The 24,443-nt window shown below is 42.8% G+C and overlaps 1 protein-coding gene across 3 annotated transcripts; it reads left to right on the top strand.

The window, feature by feature from the left end:
* The first annotated feature begins 1,226 nt into the window (after nt 1–1,226).
* p2ry13 (purinergic receptor P2Y13) lies at nt 1,227–22,647 on the top strand. Of its 3 annotated transcripts, XM_034115321.1 has the most exons (5): nt 1,227–1,459; nt 1,765–1,853; nt 2,555–2,759; nt 2,834–3,223; nt 21,352–22,647. In XM_034115321.1, the coding sequence occupies exons 3-5, from the start codon at nt 2,577–2,579 to the stop codon at nt 21,823–21,825; spliced, it is 1,047 nt and encodes a 348-aa protein (XP_033971212.1). In that variant the 5' UTR covers nt 1,227–1,459; nt 1,765–1,853; nt 2,555–2,576; the 3' UTR covers nt 21,826–22,647. The 3 variants fall into 3 exon arrangements, with proteins under 3 accessions (XP_033971212.1, XP_033971209.1, XP_033971210.1); XM_034115318.1 differs by lacking the exon at nt 1,765–1,853; XM_034115319.1 differs by lacking the exon at nt 1,227–1,459 and having other exon boundaries at nt 1,606–1,853.
* The last annotated feature ends 1,796 nt before the right edge of the window (nt 22,648–24,443 follow it).

The raw sequence follows: 24,443 nt of genomic DNA, 5'->3' as shown, positions 1-24,443 counted from the left end.
GCTCTGGCTAGAAAAACATTTACAGGAAATACAATAAGGTTGGATGAGATAAACAGTATGAAACAATAGGGTGTTGTTATTATGATGTTTTTTTATGTCACAGTTTTGTATTGTGTCTGTAAGTTTAAACCATTAGGTGAATAGAGTTTTAAAAGAGAGACTGTAAATGAGGATTCCATGCAAAGCAAGTTAGAAGAAAAAAAAGTTAACATTTGCATCTCAAACTGAAGACCTCAAATGTTTGTGGTGACAGTAAAAATAGCTCATGTCTTGTACAGTATACGTTTCTTCAGATGTGCAATGTGTCCATTGGCCGGCTTGCTTGGCAGCATGTTAATAAGCGCAACATGAAAGGTTATTGCAAAGAATACATTTGTTTTATTTATGTATATTAAGCTGCAACAAATAAATAAAGTAAAGTGAATAATAAAGCATGCTGTAAATCTTAAGAGTTGTTGTAATCATTCCTAAATAAACATTACACAGAGGTGCGATTCTGCTCAGTACTATAACCAACACCTTTCCCATTAATAATTATTTCAGTTGAGTTAACTTTTTCAACCACTGAACAGACCCTACAGGGTTTGCTGAGTTTTAAATTCTGCAACAGAAACCAGGCTGCAGGGAAATGTGGTAATATGGAAATTCTTTCTTGACAGTGTGATTTTTACTAAAAGATGATGTGACCTGATCATTTTGATTATGTATTACAGCAAGTAAATTGTGAGTTCACTTGAGGAACTACAGTAAAGAAAATGCGTGTGACTTCTCAGCAAATGCTATCCCCTCTGACATTATTTCTGGCAGAGATCTGAGCATAATCTCACAGGAAATCATGTTGTGTTCTCAAAATGCACTATTTTTTATCAAGACAGCACTAAAGGGAATCGTAGAAAGCAGATATATGCTATCTCAAAAACAGGCTTACAGATGTATGAAATTGTGGTCTTAGTAGTAAATGAAATAAACACTATACAATTACACAAGTACATACAAAAAAAACCCTATTTGTAAATGTGTTGCCCCTTCTGCTTTGGTATAGCTTGCATTTATTGTAAATGAGTTAACCATGCAACCACAATTTTATGAGAAGTCAGCAGCGCAATATTCACGTCTCTTGTTTTGCTTATGTCTCTGTGGTTAGGCACAGTGTCACAATAAGAGAAGACATATAAAAGTGTGTTAAATAAGCTGCAGGATGGAGGGGGGGCAGTGTGGTGCAGGAGGTCTCTAGATGTGTATCGAGAAATGAGTCCATGGCTTTGGTGTTTGCCTGTCAATAGCCAGCCTGACGCAAGCTAGCGGAGGCAGGGGGACTGGCACGGAGCAGAACAAGCCTCTCAGCAGACAATTGGAACAGGAAGCAAGGAAGGAAAGGGTCTTTCACCCGGAGGAAGACTGGCAAACTCCTTGGGATTGTGACAAGACAGCCACACAGTAACTCCAGAGACCACCCATTGTAAGAGCATCAAACACACACACACACACACACACACACACACACACACACACACACACACACACACACACACACACACACACACACACACACACACACACACACACACACACACACACACACACACACACACACACACACACACACACACACACACACACTTAAAGACAGCGAGAGAGAAATACTGAGGAAGCAGAGCAGCTTAAACTTCTTTAGGTCAGAAGTACTATTTCTTAATAGATTAAATATTTTAGAATTTCATTCAGCAATTTGGGGTTTTCTTTTGTTACATTTCCTTCCTGTAGGTAAGAAGAGGAAAGGGAAATAGGATATTTCACTTGTTCCTTTTTTTAAGCACTGCAGTTCTTCATTGCTTCATTGACACAGTAAGAAGGTAAGACTCAATTATTGACTTTACAAGTTCCTCTCCTAGATAGATTACCAATCTTAACTGGGAAAAGGATATATATAATTGTTGTAACAGAGCTTATTAACATTAGCATTTACACTTACATGTTTAGAGTATATCTTGGTTGCCATAGTATTTAGTGTAATTCTAAACTGTTAAGTGTTTCGCAAATATACTGTCAGTCGGAAAACAATGCAGAATGAACAAATGCAAAGGTCTGATGCCTAAATCACTGTATATTTGGTGTATCTGCACTCCTACTGTTCATTTTAGTTTGCATTATTACTACTGTAGTAGGAACTGACAGAACTATTAGCTCTACTTGGTAACCCCTATTCTAAATATTTTTGTTTCAATACAGCGGTGACCCTGGGTTTAGTTTATATCTGAAAAAAAAGTATTTGTTTGTTCCTGAAAGGGTCAGATTGAACTTTACTTGGTGAATTAAGATAAAAAGAACTACATTTTCAGAGTTAAGCCCTAAAAGATATAAAAGAAAGAGAAACATTTATCATGAAAGGTAATTCAGCTACAGTTCTTCTTTCTAGGACAAGCTCTAAGAGGAAATGGCATTTTTGTATTTACTGAAAAAGAAACATTACACTGTTCCTCTTTATGTGACTCAATTGAGTATTTTACAATTTAACAATCTTACTTTCGTTTTATCTTCTCTCCTCTGCTCTCAGAAGGTGTAGCGAAGATCTGAAGATGAACAACACCCTGTCAAACACTTCAATGAAGTGTGTTCGGGATACCAGTGTGACAGCTGTGGTGTTCCCCTGTCTCTACAGCATCTTATTTATAGTTGCCCTGATACTGAATTCCCTGGCTGCATGGATCTTCTTCAGCATCCCCAGCTCCTCAACATTTGTGGTCTTTCTAAAAAATGTGGTAAGACTTTTGCTTAATATAGTTTGTCTACGCCGTTCAAAAAAACTAAAAACATAACCCTCCTTCATTACCAGGTCGTGGCTGACTTGCTGATGACCCTGACCATCCCTCTGAGAGTCTTAAGTGATGCTGGTGTGGGTTCCTTATATCTACGCGCCTTCCACTGCCGATACTCTGCAGTTCTCTTCTACATCACCATGTACATCAGCATCCTCTTGCTAGGCCTCATCAGCCTGGACCGCTACCTGAAGATAGTCAGGCCATTTGGGAAGTGTGCCCTGCAGCGGGTTCGTGTTGGTCAGCTGCTGAGTGCAGCTGTCTGGGTGGTCATGCTAGCGTTAGCATTACCCAACGTTATTCTAAGTGACCAGCCTCCACGCGGCCCTGGAGGCAGACTGAAGTGCACCTCTATGAAGAGCAACGCTGGTATGCTCTGGCATGCAGGATTCAACTACTTCTGTCAGGTAGCTATAAAGTAGAGGAATACTACTAAACTTTTTCAAAGTATGATTTTTGTATAGATGTCAAGATGTTAAGTGCGATTTAGAGGTATAGGTATCTAGATGTTCTTATTGGACAGAGTCAATGTAGCTGTTTTTAACCGTTGTGCTAACCCAGGGGTCGGCAACCCGCGGCTCTCGAGCCGCCTTGAGCTTAGACAAAAATATGAAGGAAATAAAATACAAATATTTGTAGGACTATTTATATTTTGTTGCACGGTTGAAAATGTTTCGTATCTTGTATTTTGAGGTGATACTGTGACACATAAAAAAAATTAAAAAACGGTTTTAATTAGGTCAACTAAAATATGCGTCACATCCTGCTACGGTTCCGCACCAGCACCTTTTCTTGCAGGCGAATAACCTGACCCCCGGCTCGATGAGCGAACTATTGATAAATCAAAGAAAAGAAAAGTATCGGAGGGACACAGAGGGTTTAATTCTGGTGGTTAGAGTTATGCTTTCACAGCAAACGATGCTGGCTTACCGGTATGTTTGATATGTGGAGAGAAGTTGTCAAACGTATTGGAGGAAAAACACGGAAGAGGAAGACAGCTGACGATCTTCAGTCATAATTCAATCAGTTAACTCTTTTTAGGGTGCAGGCAGCAAGGGTGTAACTTTGGTTTGAGAAGTGGGGGGGACACAAAACAGGGGGTCCTCCGCAGTGAAACATTGTTCTCGATTTAATTCCATTTCCTGCCTTTCTACAAATATATTAGGGACTATGGCATTAACTAATCCAAGAAAAATGTGTAGTGTATATAATGAGTGTGCAAACCTATCTAGTATCCTATCCATGTGAACATGTTTTATTTGTGATGACTTCACATCCTCTAGGGGGGTCCGGGGGCATGCACCCCCGGGAAGAGTTTTTTCTTTAAATTTAAGTTAAAGGCATCAATCTGGTGCACAAATTAAGAGATTTATGGATACAGCTCTCAACACTCATATGAAACGTCGGGTTACGTATTGTAACCCTTGTTATATAAACACAGGCGGAGCCCTCTACTGGACTCTATGGGTACTACCCTATCATGCAAGCATTCACCTACTGAGATTTCTATAGACGTAGCCGGCCCCGGGGCGGGCTTCCCTGAATGCATGCGCATCTCACTTCCGTATAAAAGGAGGCCTCGCCTCCTGACCACTACCCTACACCACTCTTTAGCGAGCGGTATAGGACAGACAGTGCCCCCAAGGTAGAGGGCTCCGCCTGTGTTTATATAACAAGGGTTACAATACGTAACCCGACGTTATATCTCTCACAGGCTCCGCCCTCTACTGGACTCTATGGGTACAGTGGGCGGAGCCCCGATGTATGCACGCACTGTCGTCCATCACACCGTTCCACCTCACTGTCCCTGACCGGCTTTAGCAGCCACTGCGCCTCACTCACCTCTCCCTCGGTTGTAACCGTGGAGAAGTCCGGGCTGCGGCCGATAGAGCACACCCTGACGCGCTTGCCTCGCAAAAAAGTGTGCTCAAAAATAGTGCTGAGGACTCCCGTGCGTCTGCCCATAGGCAGACAGGGAAAGTCCGCAGCCCTGTATGGGTTCACTATGCACTCTCCCTCCTGAGTCCCTAAAGAGCACGGGGAGAACGCAAGTGCCCCCTATGTCCCCCCACTCAGCCACTGACCCTGTGCAGAGTGTGTAGGGACTATAGTATGGAGGGCTCTCCCCCTCCTGCCTCCAGGCAGGCGAGGGGAGCCCTTCAGCCCTGTAAGGGCCCAGAGCGCATTACATCACCCTGCGACCCTCCAGGGGTCCGAAGAAATGTAAACGCATTTACGCCCGGGGAGGGGGTCAGATGCCCACTGACCCACAGCCCCCCCCCCTCCTCACCAGTCCTGTGTTGCCCCAGCAAGCACAGACGTTGAGAAAGAGCCAGACATATCCAAGAGATAAAACTTTATGAAGGGGCCTGGCGTTGACCAAGACGCCGCCGTGCATATATCCTCCACACTCACACCGCTGAATAAGGCTGTTGATGCAGCCACAGCTCGTGTGGAGTGCGCACGGACCCCCATTGGACAGGCTCTCCCTGCCTGCTTGTAGGCGTGTGCAATGGCTTCGCAAAACCAGCCTGCCAGGCGTTTCTTGGACAGAGCTTTTCCAGTCACCCCGCCCCCGAAGCACACAAACAGCTGTTCAGTGCGTCTCAGGGTAGCTGTGTGCTCTACATAATATGCTAACGCGCGCACCGGGCAGAGGAGGTGTAATTTAGCTTCCCTGGCCCCACCATGGGGTGGAAGACTAAAACCCCCCAACTGAATAGCCCTCGACCTGAACGCACTCCTTAGGCTTTTGGGCACAAAGGAGGGGTTTGGTCTGAGTGTCGCCCCACTCTGGTCACCCCGAATCAGTAAACAGCTCGGGTGCACCGACAGAGCGGTTAACACGGACACTGTTTTGGCTGACGTTAAGGCAAGTAGCAACGCTGTCTTCCACGACAGTGCTTTCAGGGAGGAGAGCTCAAGAGGCTCAAAAGGCTCCGTGACCAGAGCCTCGAGCACCAGCGGCAGGCCCCACTGTGGGGCGGAGGCGTGCACTACAGGGCGCAGCCTCCTGACCCCCTGTAACAACCGCAACATCAGTGGATGAGAGAAGGCTGACCTGCCGTTGAATCCCTCATGACAGGACGAGATGGCTGCTGCATACACTTTCACTGTGGAATGAGCAAGCCCTCTGTCCACCAGTAACTGTAAGAAGGATAAAATAGAGCCCAACTCACAAGGTAGGGGCTCTATTCCCCGCTACTCACACCAATGCTGGAATCTCAGCCACTTTGGCCTGTAACAGGCTGTGGTGGATTCTGCTCTAGCTGCCTGGATAGACTGAACAACGCTGTCAGACAATCCACCCTGTCTCAGCCTGTCCCTCTCAGGAGCCAAGCCTGAAGAGGACGGCCCAGAGTGGGTAACGCCCCGATTGCACCTGCCTCTTGAGACATCGCCCCCCAGAACTGGGGGATCGCCCAGGGCTGGCCCACCTTCATCTGTGTCATTTCTGAGTACCACGGAGCCCCAACGCGATCCGGTGCCACCAGAATGACTGCCAGACGTTCTCGCCTCACTCTCCCCAGGAGAGGGAGAATGAGACGCAGCGGTGGAAAGGCGTATAGCAGCTTCCTTGGCCATGGCTCGTGTGCAAACGCGTCCACCCCCAAAGGCGGGTCGTCGCTCAGGGCCATGGAGAACCACAGGGCACAGTGGCTGTTGTGCCGGCTGGCGAACAGGTCCACTTCCGCTCTCCCGAACTGGGCCCAGATCTGCTTCACCACCTCCGGGTGAAGCGTCCATTCGCCTGGCAGGGGGCCGCCCCTCGCCATGAGGTCGGGCCCCCTGTTCTCCAGTCCCGGGATATGGAGGGCTCTCAGAGATAACACCACCTCTGAAGCCCATAACCACAGCCTCTCCGCTGTGGCCAACAAGGGGGCGGAGCGGACTCCGCCCTGCCTGTTGATATAAGCCACTGTGGTGCTGTTGTTGCTCCTGACCATTACATGTCTCCCTTGAATTAGGGGCATGAAATGCCGGAGAACTAACACTACCGCCCGTAGCTCTAGGAGGTTGCTGTGTTGAGACTCCGTAGAGCCCAGCGCCCACCTATAGCCCTCTTCAGGCAGGTCCCTCCCCATCCTGTTCTGGATGTCCGTGAACACTGTGATGTAGGAGGTCACCCGTCCCAGTGGAGACCCCCTCCGGAGGTGATCCGGGGACCCCCAAAACCGGAGGTTGCCCTCCACTGAGGGGGGGGGATGGTCACCAGCCGCCGTTTGTGCCTCTTGGGATCCAAACGCAGGCTGGAGAACCACCTCTGCAGGCGGCGCATATGTAGTAACCCCAGCGGGACCACAATGTGAGCAGGCGCCATGAGACCCAGAGTCTGCATGACAGTTAAAGCTGTCACTGTCGCCCCCTGTCGCAGCCTGTGCACCGCCCGGAGAAGGGACGCACGTCTGCTCTCTGACAGGGTGGCGCGTAGCGCGTCTGCATCGAGCACCACTCCCAAATACAACGCCTGTTGGTGAGGTATGGGGGTGCCCTTTTTCCAATTGATCGCAAAGCCTAATTTGGTTAGGTGTGTGATCAATCGTGCTGTGCAAAACATTGCCTGTTCCCGGGACCCAGCAATGACTATGAGGTCGTCTAGGTAAAAGAAAAACTCTCATGCCGTGGGCGCGCAGCGGTTAAAGCGATGTGGCCACACATTCTGAATGTGCATGGGGATAGGGAATAGCCGAACGGCAGCCTGTTGTACTCGTAGGCTATCCCCTGGAAGGCAAAACGCAGATACTTTCTGTGCTCTGGAGCAATTTCTACATGAAAGTACGCGTCTTTCAAGTCGATGGTGGTGAACCAATCGCCTGGCTGCACAAGCCCAGTAACTGTTTCATAGTTATCATGCGGAATTTCCTGCAGGAAAAGTGGCGATTCAGGCCGCAGAGATCTAGAATAGGTCTGAATTCCCCTGTCTTCCTGAAACCAGGAAGTACATGGAATAAAGACCATTTTCTCTGTGCTGAGGGTGCACAACAGACACAGCCTGCTTCTGCACCAGAGCCCGAATCTCTTATGAGAGGAAACTCATCTCCTCCTGGGAGGACAGATTTACCTCTCGCATGCCCATAAAAGAAGGTGGGACGCTGCAAAACTGGAGTGAATAGCCCCGTTTCAGCGACCTGTCCATCCACCCTATTAGTACCAACCCAGTATCACGGCAAGACGTGAACATGTGACGATCTACCATGCTGGGAGACGTGAATATGTCACGGTTTCGTCCCTTCAAACGTGACAGTTACACGGTATTGTTAACATGGCCCAACCCGTGGATAAATACCCGGAAGTGCCAAGCAAATGGTCTACCGCGCCTATTGGTCGGTTTTTATTGTCAAAATGAGATGTTTTTAATTTATTTTTTAATCGTCACACTTGATTTCGCCGATTTTCTTGTTGCCCTAGCTGGTCGACACCTCTTTTAGCAGAAACAAAGGCTACATTAATGTATTAAATCGATGTTAATCCATGTGTGTGGATCATAGACTGGTGTGGATGTGGAATTAACGGACGTGACGTTGTGCGATTGCGTTGCCAGGCAACGCAATTTACAAACTCTTCAACTACAACCGTAATTATATTTTAAAACATTTTAGAAGGCCTCACGAAATACTTTAATGTAAATTAAAATGTAAATGTGAAGGGATGTGTGTAATGTGGTGATTGACATTATTCACCCACGGATCTATGGGTTGGGGTTATTGTTCCGCACGGACATTTTAGTTAACCGGACTTACTGTTGATGTGAAATCCGAAAACATTTTTTTAAATAAAATAATACTTTATTCCGAGTTTGCTTACTTTTCTGTTTGGAGGTCATCACATAACGGCATTGTAATACACGGTTCGGCTGCATTAAATATTACATATCTGCCGTAGTTCTGTATTTATAGAGCCCTGATGAGAAGACTTCTGGACAAACAGGAAGCACTGCCGCCAAAACTGAAAACGTGACGTGGATCATAAATATATCAGCAATTAAACAACATCTTACATTTCTTTTCACACAATAAGTCTCCTTGCAGTATCAATACTAATTCGGCTGACTTTTATATTTGATCCAATTGGTAGATAGGCTGTATTTACACCATAACGGTGCACAGCTGATAGAAAGGCACATCTAGTGGTTAAAGCACGTTATTGAATTGTATTATTTTATTATTTTTCACAAAAATGAAACCATCAATAGCAGAAACAGTATTAACTGTAAAACACCCCAAAAAATAGATCATTAGTGGTTTTGTTTTATATATATTTTAAGGATAATAATAGCAATGTAACACTGTCTATGACACTTACTGTATAACACTGATTTGAAAAACATACAGAAAAAACTAATTCACTGCCCTTAATAAAGTATTTAAATATACATTTCAGGTGTGCTGTTTTGTTTAGATCATTGACATCTGGAGCTCTTTTAATGTCCTTTTTGATTATTGTTACACCAGGTCTTGTCAAAACCTTTATTCCATATTCAATATCCATTACTAAACAAAACAGCAATTCTACTCCACTACAATTCAGAGGTTAACCTGGTATTTTTACTCCACTACATTTATTTTAGTTACTTTGCAGATTCTGATTAATGATGTGAAATATAAACAACCCTTAAATCAGGCTTTAGTTACACCTGAGTAAAATTCAGGGAAAGGTGATTGTCAAGTGCCAACAATCAGGAGAGATATTTGATAGTTGCTGCTTGAGAAGACTAAACATTTATCTGCAGATCCCTATAAAGTATATTCATTACTCGTTATTCTCTACTAATAGTTAATTAAAGACTGTATATAATGGCTATTTTGCATATCCCTTTCAAGATTTCAAGATTTTCTAAGGTTCATTGACATATCATATACACAACTAATTCAATAACGTGCTTTAACCACTAGGCGGTGCACACAAGGTACACACAGCCATAATAACTTTGTATTATTAATGTAGGACACTTGTGTATGTATAACATCTGAAGATGTGTAGTTTTATTCATGTTTTCACATAATTGTACAGGATATTGCTATATTATTTCACATGTTTTACTTATAATATCTGATTTGTAAAACATCACAGACAGAAAGGTATATCCGTCATTTAACAGTAAGCTATTGAAATTCTGAATCCATAGATGTGTCTCCCATCACCCAAATCCCCTGACTATTCTCTCAACTCAGTATTTACATTCTTATATTCAAAGAAAATCAGTAATATCTTTAAAAACGACAAGTCCTTTTATATCAGCTGTGTGTATGGTGTATAACGTATTTTTTTTTTCGGATTTCACATCAACAGTAAGTCCGGTTAACTAAAATGTCCGTGCAGAACAATACCCCCAACCCATAGATCCGTGGGTGAATAATGTCAATCACCACATTACACACATCCCTTCACATTTACATTTTAATTTACATTAAAGTATTTCGTGAGGCCTTCTAAAATGTTTTAAAATATAATTAGGGTTTAGTTGAAGAGTTTGTAAATTGCGTTGCCTGGCAACGCAATCGCACAACGTCACGTCCGTTAATTCCACATCCACACCAGTCTATGATCCACACACATGGATTAACATCGATTTAATACATTAATGTAGCCTTTGTTTCTGCTAAAAGAGGTGTCGACCAGCTAGGGCAACAAGAAAATCGGCGAAATCAAGTGTGACGATTAAAAAATAAATTAAAAACATCTCATTTTGACAATAAAAACCGACCAATAGGCGCGGTAGACCATTTGCTTGGCACTTCCGGGTATTTCTCCACTGGTTGGGCCATGTTAACAATACCGTGTAACTGTCACGTTTGAAGGGACGAAACCGTGACATATTCACGTCTCCCAGCATGGTAGATCGTCACATGTTCACGTCTTGCCGTGATACCGGGTTGATTAGTACACAGCTGAGTTTCCATTCCCCATAACATTGTGTTTATGGACAAGCCCTCAGCTGTGGGGCCGCAGCTATGAAGCTGTGATACTCTCTGGTGACCCGTTCCGCCGCAAAACTCCCCATGAATGGAAGATTTGCCCATGGAGGGTCGACACAGAAAGGGCCGATTATTTACTGAGGTACCTGAACGCACCGCCTCACGCTCTTGCGCGCGCTCCACCATAATGCTGTTCTCACCACTACGGTAAACAGCATTAGGCCTAGGCTCCACGGGGACGAAAACGGGTTGAATCCGCATATTTCTCATGCGTATAGCCCTTTAAGCTCGACGACGCCGTAACAGAAACGTGGAAACAGACCCCGCAAACGACAACGGGTCCAAAGGTGGATAGATCTGGGAACGGAGCGCTCTGGGGGGTCCAACGGGGCCATGGGGTCGCCTATACGGTCATCCGTTTCATAGCCCCGCCTCTCCCCGCCTCTCCCCACCTCTGCTGCTCACCCCTGCAAAAGTACACTGCACACTGAATTCAGATTATTTATCTCGATATGAACATAAACGCGAGTGAAGTCTAATCTGACAGGACGGAGACACGCAGCTCCTCCGGCTGTGAAGCAGCGGGAGCAAAACACACACTTCAAGTCAGATCACCACCCTTAGCTATTTTAATTACCTCTCAAACTACCTAAACTAGTTATAAATATGTTTATTTTTACTGTCGGGTTTACTTACTGGATCAGCTGCTGCATGAGGAAGCATGAAGATTTAAACTTTAACACACATTGACCGGCGAAAAACTCTGCGCGGTTCCCTCCGCCCCCACCGCGGAGAATAAACAGAAGTGCAGCCATGACAACCATTCTTCTTCGCTGCTTTTGTGGAGGAAGTTGCTGCTTTTGTGGAGGAAGTTACAGCGCCACGTACAGGTTCGGCATATGTACTGCAGCTTTTCCAGCGGTTGGATGTAAACGGAGCCGTCTCGTGGAGTTTGACACAATCCGGTGTATATTGCGTGTGGGCGGAAGGTTTTTTGCGGTTGCATTTGCGTTACTCCGATGCGTTTTGCCGTATGGGTTCCCGTGGAGCTGGGGCCACTCTTACGAGGGCCGCGCGCCCACGTATTAACGCTGTATTTCCCATTCACCGGTGAAATGCATTAATCGGAGCTATTATACCAGGCAAGGTGTGTTTTCTGACAACAGCACGCCGGCATTGGCGTCTCTTGAACCCGCACAGTGCTTTGACAGCACTCGGTTTATCCCACTCACGTGCACATACCCACCTGCTGGCTCCCTATACTGGGGTTTACAGCAGAGGCGGGGAGTGTATGACAGTGTTTCTTCCTCTGGGGATGGGCAAGAAGCAGCCACGCTGCGATTACTCCTTATCCCGTGAGCAAGGAGATCGATCCAAAGAGCCCTTCCGTAAACACGGGGGCTCCCAGGAGATCAACACGGTCCTCTTTGGAAAGTGCCACGCGGCGTGATATCCCAGGGACATCACACGGCAGGCAGCGGCGGCGGCCTGTGATGAAGTAGGGTCGCCCCTATATCATGTGAAGCCACCGAGGCCTGGGGCAAGGCCCGTGGACCAAGCTACTTATGGCGCGTTTCCACTACAGCGCGGAGCACGGTTTAAGAGGGCTGTGACGTCAGCGGCCCGTCTTTGGTTGCGTTTCCACTTGGCCTAGTACCGGCCGGCGGGTCCTAATTCACAGTTTTTCTGGCATCATAAAATCGCGGGTCTAGGGCCAGAGACAACGAGGCTGAGTCGGGCTGAGTATGCTAAACTAGAGAGAGCATCGCTGGCAAGGGGGCTACAACTACAACAAGATGGACATATTTGACCGTGATTTAATTGTAATACACGTTTCAAAATGATGCCGAAGTAACAACATACTGATACCGGTTAGTAAAAACCATGAATTAATGCTTTGTCAAGTCTGCAGACAGACGGCAGGCGAAAAACCTTTTAAAATGCGTGTTTTCTAAATGGAGATTGGCTAAGCTAACGCAGTATATGCTCCGACCGTCCACACTCACAACAACGGCCTATACAGACATAAATAAAGCAGCGACTGTATTCACCATGACACAGGCAGTCTGTGGTTTGTACTTGTTTAACTTTTGTCTAGTTTCTGAACATATATGAGGAGCTGTGAGCTCTGAGTGCTAACAGCTAACAGCTGTGTTGTTTTTCTGGGGTTCTCATTGAAGATCACGTCACGGCTCCGCCTACACTGCGTTACTATAGATACTACCCCAGTTCCTAAACTGTAATGGAAATGCGCCATAAAGTGAGCCAGTCCTAACGAGGCCCAGCCATACCGAGCGGGGCCGAGCGAGGCCGTGTAGTGGAAACGCGCCATTATTCGGCCTTGCGGCCCAATAATCGCTCTGACCTTGTGAGGCGGGGGCATCTCTAGCAATGAGCGAGTAGCCCACACACCCGCCGCCATGATCATCATCCAGGGAGAGTACAGCCCTGGGCGGTGGACTTCCATGGACGCCGGACCCGGAAGGAATGGTGAACGTGAATTGCACTGCCTCTGCCATATCCTGGCACACTCGAAGCAGAGGTGGTGGGGATCGACGCCCGCTATTTAATCCAGGGCATGATTTCAAAAATTACTCGTTTACTTTCTTCCTTTCTCTCAAATAATACGTCTCGGACTCAGTGCTAGGATGATAAGATCACTGTGTTCGCACGCATTCAGGTAAGCCCGCCCCGGGGCCGGCTACGTCTATAGAAATCTCAGTAGGTGAATGCTTGCATGATAGGGTAGTACCCATAGAGTCCAGTAGAGGGCGGAGCCTGTGAGAGATATAACAGAATTGTATATATTTCAATACTCCAAAAACCATTAGAATATGATCACAACCAATAACACATGATTGATAAACTCCTCTCTCCTATCTTTATTTTACCTAGTCTGCATTCTTTATTTTTATTTATGCATATTTGACTAATCACTCCCCTTTTTAACTGTGTTTTTTTATTTTTTACTGACCCACAGTGGAATGATTTATTAACTTATTTTGAACAACTATATTAAATAGATGGAAATATTTGTTTACATAGATGACCAAACCGTTTGAGACCCACTGAGATAACTTAGACTAAAGTCTACAATCTAATCGCTCAGAGAGTCCTTTACCTCACTGAGCTGACGTTATCTCAGCCTCTCAGTCCGACAGGAGAGAGCTCTCCCTCTCCTTATTGTTGAAAAAGGTTCTAATCTCCGTTAGCTCCGAGCTAGCACCAGATGCTAACAACATGTCCCCCCTGTCCCCAGTGGAAATTACGCCCATGGGTGCAGCTAAGCCTATATGTTTTATTTATTTCAAAGTGGGCCCATTTTAATTATATTAATTTTCTTCAAATGTGCAGAGGACTCCCCAAGGTCAGTGTATGTTTTGGTCATTGGATTTTATTTTCACAAATGAATATTCAAAAACAAAAAACGACTGGATATTTGATTTTCGTTTTAAAATTGAAAAACCAAAATTGAAATACAAGGCGTTTTTCTTTATCATGGTCAAAAGGGGATTTACTAAACTTAAAAAACGGGATTATTTTCATTTTCTACTTCTCAAAACAAAAAATAAAATCCCTAGAAAACAGAAACAAAAAACTACGTTTTTTTCATATGCTACCGGAAGTTACCTTACAAAATAAGAGCGCAGATGAGGACGGTCAATCCGTGTATCTACGGTCCATTTGTTTTCACAACGAAAACAGCCAAGACACATATTGAGCCCAGAAAATGAATGTTATTAAGGGCTGTAAATATAATAGGCCTATGTCTAAAATGGACAACATTGTTAGGACAGAGTATTTTAAGAGGATATGGTAGACATAATATCAACAATACTTCCAGTCAGTAGTCCGGCAGCAGCATTTTTACCCCATGGAAAGTCTTGCCCGCTATTTAAATTGACTTTGATTGAAGTTAATAACAATATTGATATTATATAGATATATAGATATATAGAATATAATTGATGCAGTCTTTCTGAACACTTTTAAAATAAAATACTGCAAATGAAGAATATTTGTAATGTTCTGCACAGATAGTGCCTTAACTTGAATTTGAAAACACGTGGCAACTTTATTAATACAGCAGATGAAAAGATTTGTGGAAGGATAAATTCTTCATGGGCTTCAATGGCTCTCTAGATAAAGGGTGTGTTATGGTTGCTTGTATTATCCTCAGATAGTAGTTTGTTTAAATAACTAGTGACATTTTAATAAATATTGCAAAAAAGGGCTCCAAAAAAGGCATATAGGCCTATATATATATATATATATATATATATATAACCTGGCCGGCTTAACCAGTGTGTATTTTTTCAAGCACCACAAGATTCATAGTTTATAAAGTACAATTCTGGGCCATTGATTGTGTAATTTCTCCAAACACATACAGTAAAAATGCCTGTTATGAAGCCTTAAAATGGTGCAGGAAAAGGACTTTACATTGTATTATACTTAAAGACAGGACTATTCAGTTAAGAGAAGAGAAAAAAGGAAAGAAAATTGTTATAATGGGTGATGTAACATTAATGACAGACATACTATGAGGTCCTTGGCGCTCAGACTCTAGAGGGATAATTTTGTGATCATGGGGCATCACCCTTGTATACAGCATCAGGACAATATCATATGGAGTCAGACACTGGAAGTGTGCTGGAGGCGTTGACTGGGACTGATGGAAGGATGAGGCTGATGAGACTGAAGAATCTGCGAGGAACGAATTAGCGGCAGAGGAATAATTATATATTAAAAGACAGCAGCATCATAAGAGGGCAACCATGTGACAGAGTGTGTTACTTTGCTGAAGGATATTTGTGACCAGCTATCCCGGCCAGTCTCTAAAGACTTTCCAAGGTGTAAAAATGCTGCTGCCGGAGTATTGCTGATATCATGTCTACCAGCGACGTGCAGTCAGTGGAGGCAGGGGAGGCAGAGCCTCACCTGTCATACTCCAATGTAACGGAAAAACAATTAAAGAAAAACTAAATAATAATAATAATAAAATGTCTCCACTGATCTTGTGTAAATGTGATTTCTGTATGATTCCAATCGCATTTTATAGTCAAAATCAGCAAATTTGCCGAGCTCCGCTATATGGGAGCGATGAGAAGTGAGGCAGGCACAAGCACTGCCTCACGTAAGCCCACAGTAACTTGCTGGAGCGCGGGCACTAATTTAGCGCGGCCACTTATTTTGTGAGCGCGCTCAAGCCATTTACTGTGGGGTGACGCATTCTGAGGTGAGGCACAGATGAGCCCTGCCTCACTTCAGAATGCGTCACCCCACAGAAACTGGCTGGAAAGAGGGCCCTAAGCGCATGCCTGTTACCATCTCACTGTAGGTCACCAATGTAATGTTTGTAGATCCCTTTATTACATTTATCCTCGCCATCCATAGTCTCTAAATAACTTATTTCACGTATATATGATATTTAGGCTCGCTGGTCTCGCTGGTCTATCGTACAACGGCAATGAAAAAATCACCAGGGGAGGCAGCCATAACCTCTGCCGCACTGAAGGGGGCGCACGTGAGCCCACAGGTTCTTGTTGCTACTGTTATTCTACCGCAAACAACAAACTAGACTTTTGAAACTACAGGAAGATAAGGAGGACTTTTACAAAACAGTAATAGAGATTGTTGTCCAGAAGGATAGCATGGACTTATATTCATCTTCAAGTCAAGGTAAGACCACAACTGTAATGAAAATGGGATCTTACTTAGAAAGAACAATCCAATATTTAGATTTTGGGTATCCTTTTGTTGATCGGTCTGTTTAAAATTAATCATAGCATCAGACTAAAAAAGCTTTTGAAAATAACAGAATATTTCGATTAAGGTCAAAATAGGCTATAATATTTGTAAATCTGACTCTGAAAGAGTCAGTGCCTCACCAGCCATGAACCTCACCGCACGTCACTGATGTCTACCATCCACTTAAAATACTCTGTCCAACAATATCAGTCTCAGGAAGAAAGGTTTTTTAACGCTTATTAAAAGAAAAACATGCATTATTGTAGTCGGGAGGGGACATTGACAGAGGATTACTGGAAGAGTACACAGTAAGTACTTCATAGTACTTGTGTGCAGGCGCGCCGGATTCATTTTAGAAGTGGGGGGGCCAAAAAAGTGCGTGTGTATGGCCCAATCCCAAACTACGCCCGACACACTCCCCCTCCGTGACGGAGTGAACTCCGTGGAGTGACACATGAGGCTCCCTCCTGTCAGATGGAGGGAGACAGCGGCAAGCTTTGGGACAAACTCCCCTCTCTCCGGCAGAAACAGGAAATGCCGTAACTACAACGGTTTCAAATCAGCATCTCTTTGACAAAAAATGTAAATTAATAACTAAAATAAAACTCCAAACATCTTTAATTGTGTTACTTTTTTGTAAAGCTCTTTTAGTTTTAAACCTTATTAGTTTTTGCAACAGTCTGTAAATATACACAACTTTATAATAAAATGCACACAATTACCTTTTTCTAGACTAAACACAGGTAGCCTATGATCCTAAGTTAAAAACATATGAGGTTATCATGAGGTTGTTAACATCGCAGTTTATCAGTGGGTTATTGATTCTGCGTCAGTCTTAGGACAGTCATACTATGAAGTCTTCATGGACAACATAATCAGCTGATACCCATCGTACAGTCAGAGACAACTGTTCATGGAGGCTTGGGCACTTTTTCCAGTTATTAACTCCGGTATTAACATAGCTATCATCTCCACATTTTGAGAAAGTTACAAGCCGTTTGACAGCAGCAAATCTGCATATTTCACAGAAGGCCCGTTTAGTGGTTTTGCAAATAATTAACCACTCTCTGTTTTTGTACCATTCTGCGTTGAAGTACCTTTCTCTTTGCCCAGACGATCTAGCGGTCTCCTTTTTTTCGACAGTTAGCTGTACAGCTTTACCCGCCTCAATGTCCCGACAACAAACCTCCATGCAGTCAGAACCAGCCTGTTTCGGTTCAACGATGGCGGTGGGGGTGGCGGCGGCGGCGGTTTTGACAGTCTCTGCGGCCGCAGAGCTGCTGCTTTTGGGTTTATCTATTCTCGCTTCGCTGGTTCTTCTATGATTGATGAAGGTCCAGGCTCCGGAGAAGTGGATGTCAGGGATGTGACCTTCCAGTTGTTAAATGTAAGTTTAGATTAACTGTATTTAGTTTTCTTTTGCGCTGGTTCTTCTGACTTGTTTGCAAGTGTATCTATTTTTTCTATCTGGTTTAACGGCTGACATACACAGAACAACGTAACAAATAAAGTAAACAACGTAACAAATAAACACATCTAAGCTTTTTTATTGGTTGTAATTTACATGGATACATTTGAATGGTGTGACAATGTCCTATTTGATTGGGTTAAAATTTACATATTCTTCCTGTTATGTCTGCCTGCTTTATTTTACCTAATGCAAACCTGCTCCATCGAAATCAGTCGCATTGACGCGAAGACACATTTTGAGTTGTATACAGTGTATACAACTCAAAATGTGTCTTCGCGTCAACTATACTATACACTGTTGGAAAGAGGAGATTCCTAGCTTTCTAATGATATCAGGATAGTTTTTGTACTCCCAAATATTAAGCAAAATATGTCACATTATATAATGACTGTTACAGAGTCATCATTTTGAGAAAAAGGCCTTTAAAGTTTCCTCTTCTCTGGAAGCGGAGCAAATGATCAAAGTAGTAACGGAGGGAAGATATTTTCGTTTGGATTACTGGTCTGGGGGAAGCCCGCGAGTGTGTGTATACGTGTTTGTGTATTTTTGCGTTTGTGTGTGTATTGTGTTTGTTTCCCGGGGAAAACACTCACAAGAAACACCGGCTGTTCTTATGCGTGCTGTGACGTCAAGTTACTCCGGTCTCCGCTTGTAATTATGCCGTTACAAGCTTCAAAGTTGTATTTATCATCTGAATTTGCCGAAACAAGTTTAATATTCTGAAAGCCAAGACTTTGTTTATTTGAAATCAGATACAAACAAACTGTAACGGACCCTGCCGTGTTATATATGATTACTATACGCCTTACATTCATAATTTCAGCAGAGGGAGGGGAAGCGGCGCTGTGGAAGAGCAGAGTGGCGAGTGAGAGGCGAGCTGTCATCTTCCCTTTACAAGCTTCAAAAATGCCTGTAGCTAATGAGATTGAATATAACAATAACAAATAACAAAATATACACAGCTAGATCAGATCGCGTTTTAGATGCGACTTTAGAGTAGAGGGGAATTATTGAAACGGGATTTGTACAGTGTTCTGCGGCATCCGCCGCTGCGAAAATATAGGGCAGGGCTCAAAAGTGGGGGGGCCAATGGCCCCCTGGCCCCCCCGCTTCCGGCGCCCTTGCTTGTGTGGCTAGTTTCAGTAGTACTGAGTCCAACAGGATCAATCTCACGAATAACTAATGGCAACAAAAAATAATTCCCTCATCAAATTTGCAGAAGTGGCTTGATTTTGTTCTCAGCAGGGGACTTTGACAGAGGATTTCTCAAAAAGTACACAGTAAAATTACTTCAATGTATTGTTAGTAGTAGGCTAACTAATACAAAGTCAAACAGTATCAATTTCATTAAGAACTAATGGTAACATTTTCTTTGTATCACTCATCAAAGATAGCAGATAAACATGCATTATGTACTATGGAGGGGACTTTGACAGAGGATTTCTCAAAAAGTACACAGTAAAAGTAGACTTCATTTCATTTCTGGTAGCAGTCAAACTAGTAACGAGTCCAACAGTGTCAGTTTTATTAAGAACTTGTGGTAAAAAATATTTGTATCACTCATTGAATATAGCAAGGGAAAAAATGAAGAGCAGCTGATTTGAAAAAACAAACTCGAGAGACGGCTGAGGTGACCAGGTGCCAGAAAGCCACAAGTGGGACAGAGCTCTGTCCCACTTGTGGCACAGACAGTCTAGAGTTTGTTACCACAAGTTCTTAATAAAACTGACACTGTCGGACTCGGTACTAGTTTGACTGCTACCAGAAATGAAATTAAGTACTTTTACTGTGTACTTTTTGAGTAATCCTCTGTCAAAGTCCCCTCCATAGTAGCCTAGCCTAGCATTATGCATGTTTATATCTTTGATGAGTGATAAAAAGACAATTTTACCATTAGTTCTTAATGAAATTGATACTGTTTGACTTTGTATTAGTCAGCCTACTACTAACAATACATTGAAGTAATTTTACTGTGTACTTTTTGAGAAATCCTCTGTCAAAGTCCCCTGCTGAGAACAAAATCAAGCCACTTCTGCTCTAGAGCATGTTTCTGTGGGACAATGTGGGACATGTAAATGCAATGTCGACGCGTGAACTGTCAACGGGGGGTGGAGAGACACTATGGACGCTCGTGAACTGTCAGCGGAGGGGGGTACACTGTGGACCTCTGTCGCCTGTCAGTGCAACTTACATGATGCCGTTTAAAACATATAATAATAAAGGGCGGTGCCGGCCGTCAGCGAACCGAGTCGGCCTTTCTCCGCATCTGATTCATGAATCAGATTTTAGAAAAGCGTTTTAGCCAATCAAAATGAAATATGCGGGACATCGTCTCAAATTTGCGGGACGCACCAAAAGTCGTGAAAATGCTGTGCAGTACCGCACAAAGCGGGACATCTGGTCACCCAGAGACGGCTGAGTTGACCGCAGTGCAGAATCGCTGTATTGTTGAAATCTCCTAACAATGTTGTCCATTTTAGACATAGGCCTATTATATTTACAGCCCGTAATAACATTCATTTTCTTGACCGTCCTCATCTGCGCTCTTATTTTGTAAGGTAACTTCCGGTAGCAGAATATGAAAAAACCGTAGTTTTTTGTTTCTGTTTTCTAGTGATTTTATTTTTAGTTTTGAGAAGTAGAAAATGAAAATCATCCGTTTTTTAAGTTTAGTAAATCCCTTTTTGACCATGATAAAGAAAAACGCCTTGTATTTCAATTTTGGTTTTTCAATTTTAAAACGAAAATTAAATATCCAGTCGTTTTTTGTTTTTGAATATCCATTTGTGAAAAGAAAATCCAATGACCAAAACATACACTGACCCCCCAAGTGCTGTGTTGATTTATTAGTAGGCCTGTGTATTTTTTTTTATTCTCCTTTTAAGAGTTCTTTGTTTATTATTAGAGGTAGGCCTAAACAGTTTTCTATAATGTAATAAATAATAAATGCAAAAAAACTGTAGTTTTTGTCTATGATGTAACAATATATACAACTTTATAAGCTATCAAGCTATCAAATATGTTTTGCGGCTCCAGACAAAAACAATTGGTGGAAAAGGGGGCAAAATGGCTCTTTTGGTCAAAAAGGTTGCAGACCCCTGTGCTAACCTAAGCTAGAAGCAGCTTCATAATTTGCAGCACTGACATGATATACATATTTTTCTCATCTAACTTCCACCAATGTTGCAAATAAGCCTTTTTTCACAAATGTCGAACTATAACTTTAACAAATCAGCTGTTATATAATAACATTTTAATTTAGTGCACTATTTACTACATAATTGGTATGCTGACATTTCAACTGACCTTTGATATACAGCTCATCAAAATGAGTCGTGAGAAAAGCTGTGAAAAGTGCTTTTGCTGCGCTTAATGTTTTGTCTATGTTTGCTTCCAGGTGGTTTTTTGGGGCACGCTGGCATTGATGGTGGTTTGCTACACGTTCATCAGCAAGAAGGTTTATGAGTCATACAAAGCCTCAAAGTGCAGATCTCAAGCAGCCAGTCGCAGAACCAAGGCAAAGGTGTATGTGGTGGTGGGGGTATTCTTCATCTGCTTTGCCCCCTTTCACTTTGCCCGTGTCCCCTACACTCTCACCCAAACGGGCAGCATGGCGAATCATTGCAAGGCACAGAATGCTCTCTACATTGCAAAGGAAACCACCCTGTGGCTGTCGGCCACCAATGTGTGTTTAGACCCGCTTATCTATGTGTTCCTGTGTAAAGTGTTTCGGAGAAGACTGACAGCCGCACTCTGCCGTTGGCCGTTCAACAAAGGTGCCATCGAGTCACCAACGGCAACATCAACTCAACTGGAGATGTCACAAATGGCCCCAAGTAACAGACTGTCATATAATGGGGTCACACAGTAACAGGCTGGACAATGTACAATGGGAAATTAATAATGATAAGATCACTGTGTGAATTGCTTTTCAACATGTAAATAGCATTTTATCTTGATGACAACAGTTGTCAAACATTTTTTAAATGAATGCAAGGTGATCACAATCTGTTGAATATTCAATGCTTTGTAACAGGAAAGGGTAAACGAGGTCTGACGGGTGAAATGTTCTCACCAACAAGGCTATTTTTGATATACTAACCAAGCACTTCTTCCTCATGTTTGCTAAGTCATATGAAACATTTCCTTAATTGTGTTCACTGTAATTTTCTACTTCCTTCTGTACCCTTATCTCATGTAAACTGCACTTTCCCTTCACGGACATTTTGGCAAAAGGCTAATCATCTTGACAGCACATATTCTCCAATGACACACACTATGTAAACAGTGACCAAATGATAACAAAATAAGGACTGCAATAGACACTGCTTACAGCTATAACTTCTGTGCAATATGAATAATAATAATAACATAATAAAATTAATATTTTTGTATGAAGAAAAATTGCATGGGGTGTTTATACTAACGGGGTTCAAGATTAGGTGTTTAAAACCTGGTGAATTTACAGTTCTAATTAAATCTAGGACAAAGAACTAGGAAAGTGATCACTTCATACACAGCAAACTAAGGTGGCTGCGCAACAAAGGCAGCAAATAACATAAAATGATAAAACCATCTAAACTTAGTTCCTCTACCCAAGGGGCGCTGACACAGATGTTCATCATATTTCACAACACTCTGACGCTAGTATATAAATTACCATCACATCAAAAAATAAAGGAATGCTTATTGATTTGTGTTTAGATGTGGGTTATTTGTGGTAGCTTACCCTGAGATAATTATGATTACTTGTCTTTTTTATTTCCCATGGGTGGTGATCAAAATATGAGGCACTTTTTTATTAGTGTGGACAACCGAAACTACTAACCGATATTAATCTGTAAAAACTAACTGATATTGATCTGTAAAAACTCTGCAGGCACTGCTCCATTTAATTTTGCACTGAGCAAGAGGAGCAAAGAGTAAATAGAACTGGAATAAATTGATTTTTTCCAGCAATGCAACACCCTAAAGATGGGTTTCAGGACATTCACAGACTGGTCTTGCAGGATTAATGAAACCTTGCACCTGATTTACAATTGTGTCTGCATGTGGGTCTGATCAATGTATTAATGAAATATGATCCTCCTCCATTCCCACCTTCTGTCGGCTTTGACAGAAGCTGATATTTGGGCAGGAAATTTATGAGCGTGGTAGGAGCTATACTGCAGCCAGGAAAAAGACTGTCACCCTCAGATTAAATCCTTTGACAGATGACCCTGCAGTAGTGAATTATGAGAATTTCTAAATGAAATTCATGGAAATTAAATAAACCCTGCAGATAATGTTGCCTGGAGCAGAGGCACACGTTGGAGACAGAAGAGAACCAGATAAATAGGAGGTAGGTCGTTGTGGGGGCTTGCAGTTTCTTAATGCAACAATGTGTTACAGCTTGCTGTCAGAGCAACCTGTGACCTGTCAAGTCTTCATGTCAGTGATGCCAATCATCAGAAGCTTATAAACTGGTTCTTGTCAAGAATTTCATGATAAATGGTTTATATTCAATTTACAGTATCAAAGCTTAGGTTTAGGATTTAGGTCAAACATGTCATTTTGACACATTGTTCAATTGTTCAAATTCCAACTGAGTAAAATGAAATAAATGTACAGGCTTACCTCACTGTTCCCAAACAAACACTAAAATAAATAGATAATTAGAGAAGTACTTTTTAAAAGATTATGGCCAATGGGCACACAAATGTACATTTAACCCCACTTTAAAACAGAGCTAGAACTCAACAACATGCAAAAACAAAGGTGACCTTAACTTTGAAATGTGTAAAGGCAAAGAAGAGAGATAAGCCTTTCTGAGGTCTTCCTTCAAATATGCAATAATCAATTTTGGCCACTTAAGGACAAAATCATTTCCCAAAAGCTGCCAGATACAGCCTCAAAACTGCATTGCCCAAACAGTGCAACAAAGAAGGGGAAAAGGCTAACTACTTGTCTGTTGGTTGTTGGTGGCAGGGCCGTTTCGTCCTATAGGCGGACTATGCAGATGCATAGAGCCTCCGCGGCCACTAGGGGGCCCCCAAGCTGAACATTCAGGTTCAGCCTCAATATATTTGGGGAGAAAAAATTAGCCGTCTTTATTTGTAGACAGCCAAGCCCCCTCCTGTGTTCGGTGAAGCATTATATATGCTTAAAAATCATAATCATCATCTAGCTTTAAAATATGGTAGTGAAATAGGCTAAAGGTTAGTGTAAGTCTAAGATCAGTAGCCTACAATTTGATGTCTGCCTCTAATAAAGGCCTGTTTCTCTATGTCTCAAAAGAATAGTTAAAAAAGTTTGTTTCAAGATTAAACATAAAACAAATAAACTAACACAATTAGCCTTTTAATGTAAACCTTTTCTCAAAATTAGGAGATAAAGTGCATTTTATGCTTTCTCAAGGTATCTTTAAACTCTGTTATTTATGTGGATACAGTCCTATTGCGTATTCCTATGTGTACAGTAATGCATTTAAACCCTTTTATGTGATTGGCA

This window comes from Trematomus bernacchii, unplaced genomic scaffold (genome assembly GCF_902827165.1).
Source record: "Trematomus bernacchii unplaced genomic scaffold, fTreBer1.1, whole genome shotgun sequence".
Classification (NCBI taxonomy): domain Eukaryota; kingdom Metazoa; phylum Chordata; class Actinopteri; order Perciformes; family Nototheniidae; genus Trematomus; species Trematomus bernacchii.
This window is presented reverse-complemented; position numbering and strand designations above follow the sequence as displayed.